At 45.3% G+C, this 12,332-nt stretch overlaps 1 protein-coding gene across 1 annotated transcript in view; it reads right to left on the bottom strand.

The window, feature by feature from the left end:
• RAB4A (RAB4A, member RAS oncogene family) overlaps positions 1 to 6,028 on the bottom strand; it is a 36,616-nt gene extending 30,588 nt beyond the window's left edge. Inside the window, exon 1 of the mRNA XM_033099460.1 lies at positions 5,758 to 6,028. Coding sequence (XP_032955351.1) covers positions 5,758 to 5,788 — 31 coding nt within the window. The 5' untranslated portion in view covers positions 5,789 to 6,028. The remainder of the gene's footprint in view (positions 1 to 5,757) is intronic.
• Between the last annotated feature and the right edge of the window lie 6,304 nt (positions 6,029 to 12,332).

Below are 12,332 nucleotides of genomic sequence, written 5' to 3' on the forward strand. Positions count from 1 at the left end.
TAAGCAGTCCCCTGCTTCCACTGAGTTTACATCTCGTCTTGAGAGATTTGCTTTGTCACAGCAGAGAGCTGCCTGAACTGCAGAACTGGGTCTGCAAGTCCACAGGCAACACAAAGACGAGGTGTGTGCGCGGCGGCCTCCTGTACCGACCAGCACAAGCAATGAGCGTGCGGAACAGTATGACAACTGAGGGCCCTACATAGAACAATGTTTTTAATTATAACAAAGAGACATGTTGTGTTTTTAAGTCTCCAATTTTTTTCTGCATGATTAAAAATTCATCTGGAAAATGATAAACCTCCAAAATATATCTTCTCATTCATAGTTTATTAGCACTTTAAGAAGTGTCCTTCCCCTTCCATATCTAAATATTGTTAGCTGCTTTTTAAGACTTTTTAAATGCCAAAAACACAGCACATAAGAGAAACAGAAAGAATTAAAAGACGAAAATCACTAAGTATTGCCATAGAAGAGGTCGCCATTCTGAGTAGTTAGGGCTGCATTTGGCTGTGGCAGGGCTACGAAGCTTTACTTTTCTAGGTATCAGATCCATCACTATCAGGGATTTACTTGTATAGGCCAAATCTCTCTCAACATAAACTTATTTCTCTTTGGAACTCTTAGAGGGGAATTACAAAGAAGAAAACCTGCAGACACACAGTGTTAATCTGACTCGCACGTTGTGCTATGGTACGCTTTCTCTTACATCTGCCGGACTTCATCTACCCTAAACAACATCCCTACACGTCACTTTAATCCATATTTACAGCTACAGAGAAGCAGAAGTCAAGTATTCTTCAAACAAAAGGAACACACCCCATTACCAAGATCAGATTGGCAGAGAAAATAGTAAGATTCAAAGACAAGTATTACAGGATTCAAAAGTTTTCCCTGAAACTATTTTTACTGACAAGTATTCAAATGGAATTATTAGAAATGGAGAAAAAAATCTGTGACAAGAGTCTGATTAATTTCTACAGATGGTTTAAGAGGAGGAACTTAAGAAATAACATCAGCTTTCTTCTCATTCCAAAGAAATATTCAGAGCAGAGGTAGATCGTCAGCACACTTGCCTGGTTACATATGGTGGGAGTGCTTATAATAGTGCACCTTGCAAAAGAACCCAAGGTTATGGCTAATTCTATAGAAGGGGCCAAAGGGCGAGACATTCCTAACAGAATGTTGGCAATGGTCATTACAGCAGATATTACCATTCTCACAGTTAGAAGTAAAGTTCACATTCACGTTTACATGAAATTGTTTCTCAAGGAGCTCAAAAAGCTTTGGAAATACCGTTAACTGAAATTGCCATGATTTTCCTGTGAAGCTGTGGTCTGGGCCACAAAAGAAGCTTTACCAAGTGCCTCCCAGCTCACTCGGCCCAGGGGCTGTCTTGTCTTCTTGCACAGGGGCCAGCGGCCATGGCACAGGAGTGGCTTGTGCAGTGAGCTCAAGCAGCTGCGATGAACTTGGGGACGATGGGTTTTCTTGCCTTATAATCTACTCACCTGGCCCCAACTTAACCTTCCCTTGACTCTTCTGGGGTAAACAGTAACTTGAACCATGTTAAAAGGCCAGTTTAAAAAGACAGAAACCAACTGGACTCAAGAGATAAGGATGATTAAGAAGAAAAACTGGGTTCTGGCTTTGGTGGCAGTGTAGGAGATGGATGGGAAGCACGGGGTTGCGGCAGGCAGGCAGAGTGCCACAGAAGTCCTCGGGAGGGGGGAGGGAGTGGGTGCAGCAGGTGTGAGAGCTACTTAGAAGAAAGAAGCCATAGGAATTGGTCACCACGGGACAAGGCTGTGAAGGGAGGAGGGGTGTGCGCCGGGCTGGAAGACCAGGCAGGTGTCAGGACCATCCTCCAGGAGGGACAGAGAAACACGGGTCCTACCTTTTTCTCTCTTAGGCAAATGAGTGTGTGGGGAAAATAGAAGATTAGGGGCAGGAATGGGTAATTAGCTGGGTTTGGGACATGTGTCAGGATACCCCTAGCTCATCCAAAGAGGACGGTTAGGTAGGGAGTTGCAAACAAGATGTTTAGCTTGAGAGAATGATGTGACAGGACAGAGGCACTTAGGAGTCTTCAGGCAAAGACAATCGCTGGGATGGATACTTTCTAGCTCAATGACCGTGAAAAACGATCACCAACTTTTGATTTTCCAAAGAATGTTTTCAAAGTTCGTGGCATGGAGGTGTGGCAGTCTAGGGTCGTGGACCTGCATAGCCTGGGCTGGTCATGCACAGGACCTCCCCACGTCACTGGGGTCAGAATCTGCATGTCTACCAGGGGACTCGAGGCACACTCATTTGAGAACCACTGGTTTAGTGCTCCCCAATCTTTGGTCCTTGTTCACCAATTTTCAATGAATGAGAAAAGAAGAACATAAACATTTGAAATGATACATTTATTCAGTTTAGAGAAATGTCCTTCATTCTGTTATATGCTTCTTTTGTTGATACTGTTTATACATCTTGTCTAATGGTACTTTAGGTAATTTCCTGAACAGCCAAGTTACTTTATACTTTATTGGAACCAGGTGACTTTGAAGATATTACTTCCTTTACCTAGAATATCCTTCTCACTCCACCTTGCCCTATCAAGCCTAAATTTTTCTCTGAATCCTACTGAAGCCTATGTATTAGTTTTATAAAGCTGCTGCTGTAATAAAATACCACAAACTGAATGGCTTAAAAGAGGTTATTATGGCAGTTCTAGAAGCTGCAAGTCTGAAGTCCAGGTGTCCGCAGGGCCATGCCCTCTCTGAAGACTGGAGGCTCCTGCCCTGCCTCTTCCAGCCGCTAGGGGTCGCCAGCCAGCCCTGGCGATCCCTGGCTTCTAGGCAGGTACACCACTCCAATTTCTGCCTCTGTCTTCACATCACACTCTCCTGGCATGTGTCTGGGTCCAAATTCCCCTCTTCTTATAAGGACACCAGTTATTGAATCAGGGCCCACCCTACTCCAATGACCTCATCCTAACCTGAACACATCTACAAAGACCCTATTTCCAAATAAGGTCACAGTCACAGGTACTGGGGTTAGGACCTGCACATATCTTTTGCAGGACACAATTCAACCCACAACAGCCTATAATGATATATATCCCGATAATTTCAATATCCTGATAATTCTCAAAATTATGTAGTAAATACTATTATACTTTCAAAATAAAAACATTAAGGGTGTACTGTAATAAGAATTAGCACAGGACCAACAATTTGTGTTCTTGTTCCATAATTTGTTGTAGAAGGCATAAACTCCAGTGTGTAGAGAGAGATTTACCTTAGATTTTTCCTCTCTCAAACTGCCTCGGCCCTTAAACTTTTTATTTTTAATTCATAGCATTTTCTGCATCACTTAACACTTTTTAGCTCCTTTCTGAACTCCATTGCTGGGAACTATTAATACTTCTCTGATTTGTTAGTTTTGTCTCATAAATCTTGATTATCAGAAATTACTTAAAGCTAATTTGCGATCTCCCGTGTTAGATGGCTGCAGTTCCTTGGGAAGTCCCAAGCCAGCCTACTTGGCCAGGGCTTTCAAAGTGTCATGAACCTGGTAACATTTGGGAACCACTGTTTTAGTTGACGGCTATTCAGATTGAAGGTTTCAATCTGAAACTTCTGTGTTTATTTCAATTTTCTGTTACAATAATACATAGAGTTTTCATGTGGTTAGTGGTTTCAAAGCAGCAAAATGTTGCACACTCCTCAGTCTATGAGGGGATCAAATGCTTTAACAGGCACACAGAGGGCAGACAGAGCTCACTAACGGTACATTATAAGCCTGGCTCTTCCTTTTTCATCATCCCGGTCAAGCTACACAGAGCCTTCTTTCCCAGAAGAGAGAAAGTGAGCCCAGACTAGAAAGGAGTTTAAAGATTAGGCAAATATTCCTTTACCAGCTATCCAAGAGGCAAATGTGTGGGAGGAGGGCCCCTGATTGATTTACCTTTGGGGCACAATGCTGTGCAAAAATGGTCAATAAGGGAAGGTGACAGCTTAGGACTTGGTTTGGAGTGATTTTTAATTTTAGGTTGACACTTTCAATTTCCACATTTGCTCTTTCTAAAACTTATTTTCTATTTGTTTCCTCTAGAGAGAAAGATTAAATTCTGTTGGTAAAAAGTAAAAACATGTTTGGAAGTTACCATGAAATAAGAATACTGATGGTCAAAACCTTAGGATCAAATTTAATCAGTTACTGTGATGCTCAAAAGTTTAATTCACTGTCAGAAGGGAAGCAGAGATGCCAGAGGCATGCTCCATTTTATCAAGGTTATCATCCCATATAAGAGAAATGAACTCTTCCACTCATTTCTTATTATTTCATAACCCCACTGGCTTTTCTTATTTAGACTTTTCACCCCTTTCTTGTGCTCCTTATCCAGGTTAAAGAGGAGTGTGGAGGTTAGGAGCACTTGAAAATAAAGAAAAGCAAAAGTATAATCAAACATTGCTAGAGAAATATATTTTCTTTAAGAAATTCAACAGTGGTTCTCTATGGACCACGGGGATGTGACGGGATGTGACGTACTGTAGCATTTGCAGCTCTGACTACACTGGTCCTTGTGAAGCCAGCGACTTCCTGGAGGATCTCCAAAGCCTTCTAGGGACAGACCTGCTGCAGTGCCCCCCAGTGTCACCATGCATGTACCACTCCCAGGAGTGGCAGGACATGGAGCAAATGCACTGACCCACCCACCGCTCTCGGGAGAAAGACCACATCCTCGCACGAGGTCCTCTGTGCCTCGCCCTCAGGGCTCTCCCAGGGGCTGTGGGGCCCAAGCCACACTCCCCCAGTGGAACTGCATCTCCCTCCCGGCCTGGGCCTGGGCACGTGCTGTGCTGCCGTCCCCTGGCCCCCAGCCTGGGTTAGGTTTCTTTCTCACATACTTTCACAGACCACAGGCTTCGGAACTCCTGCCAGGGGTTTTAACTAGTCACTCGTCAGTGGCATAAGCAGGTCCGCACTGAACCCCCAGCCAGACCGCCCGCCCGCCGGGAGTCAGCGCCTTCCAGCGCGGCTCCGCACGCCCGTGCACACACACTTGCTGAAGGGGAAGGAGCAGCGTGACAGCACAAACGGAGACAAAAGTGATCCGACGTGAGGTACACACTTTTGAATCCGAGCCTCTGACCTGGGCTGTAAAACTCCCAATCGGCCTCGACCTGAATGCACACGCCGTTCAGGGCGACTAAAGCGGCGCCAGCTCAGCCCCGACAGGGCGGGCGCGCACACCGCGCACTTCACTTCTGTCGCGCAGGCCTCACACCCAGACGAAAACCGCGCGTGACTCCGCAAGGCTTCGGTTTATTCAAAAGGTATGTGCTGGGCGCCCGCAGGTGTGGGCGCCGACGGGAGCAGCGGCGCGCAAACGCGGGCCCCGGTGCTCGCGAGGTGCCCGCCGTCTGGAGACACTGCCAACGTCAGGCGCAACCAGAAGGGGCTGAACCCGAGGGGACACGAGCGGGGCACACGCCCCCGAGAGCCGCTCACAGAGCCGGCCCCACCCGTGACCCCGTGCAGGAGGGGGCTCCAAGGCAGCAAAGGTCCACCGGGGCCGCAGGCGTCGCCCGAGCCCGTCACGTCCCTCGCTGGGGACAATGCCGCAGATGGAACAGCCGCGAGCCGCCTTCCCAAACCCCGCGCTACGGAGACCAGACCGCGCCGAGAGGAACCCGGGGCGTCAGCGCGGCAGGAGGCCTGGACCGGGACGCACCGCCCGCCCGCCCCCGGCCCTGCGCCCGGTACCGTAGGTCTCCGACATGGCCGTCTGCGACATCTCGGGGCGGCACCGCCTCTCGCGGGTCCCGGCGCAGCTCCGGCCCGGCCGGCGGCAGGGGACGGGCGTGGTCGTCCCGGGGTCGTCCGGGGATCGTCCGGCTCGGTGGGCAACGGCGTGGGGCGGGGTCCGGAGGACGGAGGGGCCCGCGCGGTCTCTAAGACAACCGCCCGCCACCCCGCGGCTGCGGCCCCGCCGGACTGCCCATCCGCGCAGGCGCACCAGGCCCAGTCCCCGCCCGGGGACGCGCGTGCGCACGCAGCCCGGGGCCGGGCGGGGCGGGGCGGGGGGCGGGGCGGGGCGGGGGGCGGGGGACGGGAGGCGGGGAGCCGGGCGGGGCGGGGCGGGGCGGGGCGGGGCGGGGCGGGGCGGGGCCGGTGAAGTGAAAAATTCTTTGCATCTCGGTAACTTGGGATCTTTGAGACAAAATAAATTTCTCTTAATTAATCTTGGGAAGTGCTTTCATTCTGAGGTACTGTGGGGAAAGAAAACTTACGGCAAAACTCATCTGTGTTTTTCTTCGATTATTTTCTCCTTTCTCTTCAAGGGAGGTTTGTGAAAGAGTAAAAGCAGGTTTCCAAAAGCCTAGGCACATCGAAGATTTGTCTCAGGGAAACGAAGGGAGAAGCATTTCTTCCAAAATAGATCCCACCTGCTGCTAAGTAGCTGACACTGTCCTTCTTGCTCTCTGGCAATGCCTCACGGAGCCAGCCTCACAAGGATTCCTGTTCTCCAGGACTAGCAGAGGGTCACATGGGTGGGGACAGTGGTATCTGGAGGGTGGGGACAGTGGTATCTGGAGGGACGAGTGGGGACTGATGGACAATAACTGAAGGCGCCTGGGAACACCCATAGTTGGACCTAGAACAGTAGTAGCCCCGTTCCCTGAGGGGACCCTAAAAGGCCTAGGGATGAGAATCCAGCAGCATCCTGACATTTCGGGCAGCAGTGGCTTTGGGAGCAAAGGGACATGGCATCCTTGACGGAGCTAGGCTTGGTAGAGGGCACTGGTCACAGTCTCTATGGTGACTTTCCTTGGACGCTGAGCCAACGTGTGTGTCTGTCGGAATATTTAGGGACTCAGAAATATCTGGTGTTACTTTCAGAAGAAGTCAAGTTCCACACAGGTAGGTGGAGGCTTGAAAAACTGACCTCAATTAAACACCCAGGCGGTGATACCTGTGACATATAACTCATATCTTCAAGTTGGAAGAGACCTCAGAAGTGGATGGGCCAGTTTGCATTCCAGTGCCAAACAAAACGACCTCTGTAGCTGGATGTGTCTGTTAGGAAACATTCGGTCAGGATGGGCTAAATTAGCTGCAGTAACAAAGACCTCCCGATGTGCCTATGCCTGAAGTTTCTCTCACTTGACTCTTGTCCTGCTCACATTGGCAGAGAGACTCAGTTCCCTGTGGCCACGTGGAGACCCAGGATGACCCAGGTGTTGTGTAAACACACGCTCCCACCATGACTCAGGCAGGAGAAGGAAATGACATCACTTGTGCGTTAGCTCGTGAAGGTCCCATCAGGAGTTGATAGAATCCTTTCCCTTTACAATTCATAGGCCAAAGCAAGTGACGTGGCCACACCTAACTTCAAAGAGAACAGGGAGTGAGCTATTGTTGTGTTCTAGAAGGCAAGAAGGTAGATGCATGTGGAAAGACACGATGACCATCATGGGAGATTTTTACCCATCCAAGCAGCTCACTCTGCTTTTATTCCAAACAACTGTATGGAAGCATAACTGGGATAGCTACACATGTTTAAAGTATACACTTTGATAATTTTTTATGTATGTGTACACCTGTGCTCACTGCTACAGAGGTGTCACTACTCCTAGGCCTTTTCAATGGGCAGGGGCACTTTTTGCGATTCTGTTTTACCTTCTTCATTGCTCATTAGGAATAACTTCTTGTGAGATTATCTCAGTGCTTGTTTTAGGGTTTCTAGTGCAGGTTTCTAAGTGATCGCAGCCCACCTGCAGGTGCGATGCCATCTCACCTGGAGAATAAGAACGGCACAGAAGGTCTCCTCCACCCGCCCCTGTAATTGTGCTGTGGAGGTCCTACTTCCACATTTGTTGTACACCATACACATGTCATTCTTATTTCTGCTCTAAGCAGCCAATTTTCTCCCTTTTTAAAATTGTGGTCAAATGCACATAACATAAAATTTACCATCGCAACCATCTTTAAATGCACAGGTCAGTGGCATTAAGTTTACAATGGTTTCTCCCCATCCATGGGTTCAGTGACCCACAGTCAACCCTAGTCCAAAAACATTAAATGGAAAATTCCAGAAATAAACAAGTCATAGGTTTTAAATTACAAGCCGTTCTGAGTAATGCAATGAAATCTTGTGCCATCCTGCTACATCCCACCCATGAATCATTCCTTTGTCCCGTGTCTCCACGCTGTAGATGTTCCCCTCCTGTTAGTAGCCACCTCAGTTTCAGGCAACTGTCGTGGTATTGCAGAGATTGTGTTCAAGTCACCCGCATTTTATTGAATGATGGACCCAAAGTACAAGCACAGGGATGTTGGCAATTCAGATTTGCCAAAGAGAAGCTGGAAAATGCTGCTGTTTATTGGAAAGGTGAGTACACCTAGGGAAAAAAGATAGTATATCTAGGGTTTGCTACCATCTGTGGTTTCAGGCATCCACTGGGGGTCTTGGAATGTGTCCCTGCTGATAAGAGGGGACAATGTATTCACATCGTTGTGAGACCATCCCCACCATCTGCCTATGGGAACTCTTCATCTTGCAAAACTGAAACTCTGTCCCCATTAAACACTAACTCTCCGTCCCTCCTCCCCCAACCCCTTCTAATTTGTCTCTCTGTGAATCTGACGATTCTAGTAGCTCATATGAGTGAAATAACACAATATTTGTCCTTTTGTGACTGGCTTACTTCACACAACGTAATGTCCTCCAGGTTTATCCATGTTGTCGCCTATGTCAGAATTGCTTTCCTTGTTTAAGGCTGAATAGCATTCCACTGTATGCATAGACCACATTTTTTTAAAAATAGATTTAAGCAATAAGAACAAGTATTACATATTTACCCACAAAGTTACCATGTTTATGACTCCTCAGTCCCTCATGTGGACCCAGCATCCCACATGATGTCATTTCCCTTTTGTCCAAAGGACTTCCGGTAGCAGACCTCGAAGTGCAGGTCAGCTGGCAAAGACTTCTGCCAGCTTTTGTGTAGCTAAAAAGGATATTGCACTTGTTTTTGAGGGATAATTCTGCTAAGTTTAGATTTCTAAGTTAATAGTTTTATTTTTGTTCCCTTAATACAGCATTTTCTGGCTTATGTTGTTTCTGATAAGAAGTCTACTGCCATTTTTAGCTTTATTCCTTTGTAGGCAGTGCATCTTATCTCTGACTGTTTTAAAGATATGTTTATCACTAGTTTGAGTAGTTTGGTTACGATGTGCTATGCTGTGCTTCGGTGTGATTTTCATTATGGTTTTTGTCATGTCAGGCCACATGAATTTGTCCCATAGCTAACTGACACTCTGTTCATTTCTTGCCAGTCTCTGTGTTTCGTGTTGGATGGTTTCTATGCTATGTCTTTGAGTTCACTAATCTTTTCTGCAATATTTAATCTGCTGATAATCTCATCCAGTGTATTTTCCCTTTCAGACATTGTAATTTCATTTCTAGAAGTTCAATTGTGTATATGTATGTCATGCTCAGTACTTAATCTCTTCTCTACCTTCTTGAATGTATGGAATATGTTGTAATAATGGTTTTAATGTCATTTTCTACTAATTTTTATCATCAGTAATTTCTGAGACAGTTTCTAATGATTGCCTTTTCTCCTCATTATGAAGTATTTCCCTACTTTACATGTCAGGTAGGTTTTGATTGGCTGCCAGACATTTAGAGGTTTACTTGTTTAGTGAGACATACATGTTTCACTCGGCTCTGGTTGTGTCTTGGCCTTCTTGTTGTGTTTTGAACACACGAAGCAGGCTTTGGCCTCAGGGTCTCTGCACATGCTTTCTTGTCCGCCTGGCAGGCTCTCTGGAATGCCCTTGTCTCAGGTGTCTACATGGTGCTGCCCTCAGCCTTTCTGTTTTCTGCTCATACGGCGCCTCAACAATGAGGCCCTCCCACTCAGATATGAAACGGCAGCCCTTCTCCTCCCCAGAATTTCATACACCCCCTGCTTTGGGTCCCCCCACTCCACAGCATTGAACACCTTCTAACACATATATTGATTATTTTTATATTGTCTGCTCCCATTTAGATTATAAACTATATAAGGGAAAGGGTTGTGTCTGTCTTATTCTCTTCTCTACCCTCATGGCTAAAATGGTATTTGGCACATAGTAAACTCTCAATAATTAAATAGTTGTTTAATGAATAAAATAAAACTCAGTAGCTCTCTATTTAATATGGATTTAATTTAATGTAATGCACTTAATTTCAAACTTGTTGATTTATTTTATTTTATTTTTGTATTAGTTTCAGGTGTACAAAACAATGTAATAGTTAGACATTTATCATTTATATCCCTCACTTTTGTAACCCTCCCCATCCACTACCCCTCTGACGTCGCACACAGCCATTACATTTCCATTGTCTCTATTCCTAATACTGTACTCCACTTATAAATATATATATTAAAATTATAGTTGACATTCATTATTGTTCAGCTTCAGCTTCAGGTGTACAGTGCAGTGATCAGGCATCTATATCATCTCTGCGGTGGTCTCCCTAATGAGACAAGTGTCCATCGGATACCCTACAAAATCTTTACAACATTATTGATTACATTCCCCAAATTTTCAAAACCCCAAGGCCATCTTGTGGTTACTGACTGTTTTCTAATCCCCTCACCTTCCCCCTTATCCCCTACCCCCTCCCATCTAGCAACCCTCAGTTTTTCTTTTATGTCTCTGAGACTGTTTCTGATTAGTTCATTCATTTATTCTTTTCTTTAGATTCCACATATAAGTGAGATCATATGGTATTTGTCTTTCTCTGTCTGACTTATTTCACTTAACATAATGTTCTCTAGGTCCATCCATATTGTTGCAAATGGTAAGATTTCATTCTTCTTTATGGCTGCGTAATACTCCATTGTATAAATGTACCACAGTTTTTTAATCTAGGTGTCTACCGATGGGCATTTCGTTTGTTTCCATGTCTTGGCTATTGTGTATAGTGCTGCAATAAATATAGGGGTGCATAAATTTTTTGGAATTAGAGTTTTGGATTTCTCCGGATAGATACCTAGGAGTGGAATTGCTGGGTCATATGGTAGTTCCATTTTCAGATTTTTGAGATACCTCCATACTGTTTTCCATAGTGGCTGCACCAATCTGCAATCCCACCAACAGTGCACAAGCGTTCCCTTTTCTCCACATCCGCGCCAGCACTTGTTGTTTGTTGATTTATTGATGATAGCCATTTTGACTGGGGTGAGGTGGTATCTCATTGTGGTTTTTATTTGCATTTCTCTGATTATTAGTGAGGTTGAGCATTTTTTCGTATGTCTGTTTGCCATCTGTATGTCATTTTTAGAAAAATGTCTCTTCATGTCCTCTGCCCATTTTTAAATTTGGGTAGTTTGTTTTTTTTGGAGTTGAGTTGAGTGAGTTTTTCATAAATTTTGGATATTAACCCCTTATCAGATATATCATTGGCAAATATCTTCTCCCATTCAGTAGGATCCCTTTTTGTTTGTTGATGGTTTCCTTTGCTGTGAAAAAAACTTTTTAGTTTAATGTAATCCCACATTTTATTTTTTCTCTTACTTTCCTTGCCCAAGGGGATATATCAGTAAAAATCTTACTCCGGATAATGTCTGTAAACTTTCTTCCTACATTTTCTTCTAGGAGTTTTATGGTAAAACTTATTGATTTATGGCACATTTAAAAGTTGATCTTTTGTATGTCACCATGTAATTGTGGAAAGGCTGTAATAAAATCATTTAAAAGTATCATCTAATGCTGGTATAATGTATCAAGTACTTAATAAACACTAAGTGTGCTCAGTGCTTTGCATGTATTATAAAACCTTACAACAAGCTCATGAAGTAGGTATTATCCCATTTTGCAGATAAGGAACAAAGGTCTTGATGGCTTACACATTTTGCCCTAGTCCTCACGGTTAGAATGTGTCAATGTTGGGATTTTTCTCTAAAGCCCAATTAAAGTAGACACCTCTCCTATCATCTAAAATGTGTATGGGGGGGGGGGGGAATCCAGTGTAAAAACATGGAAAACACAGAGGTGTGACTTCAAAAGGCAACAAATTGTTTAATGTAAGGGAGCTTGTCCTTTCCATCCCAGCCCTGTTCTAGGTGCTATATGTCACTTCCCTTGATCCTCACAACACCTGACAAGGTCACTCTCCTCATCCTCCATTCAGTCCAGATGTCATCAAACCAGGGTTCGCTACTGCACTAGCTGGTAAATGAGGATGAAGGCATGAGTGAGGCAGTGCTTATGGGAGCAGAAATTTCCGAGGCACTTGTGTAAGACAAGCGTCAGCTCAGGCTTGCTCTGAGATAGAAAATCAC

This window comes from Rhinolophus ferrumequinum, chromosome 27 (genome assembly GCF_004115265.2).
Source record: "Rhinolophus ferrumequinum isolate MPI-CBG mRhiFer1 chromosome 27, mRhiFer1_v1.p, whole genome shotgun sequence".
Classification (NCBI taxonomy): domain Eukaryota; kingdom Metazoa; phylum Chordata; class Mammalia; order Chiroptera; family Rhinolophidae; genus Rhinolophus; species Rhinolophus ferrumequinum.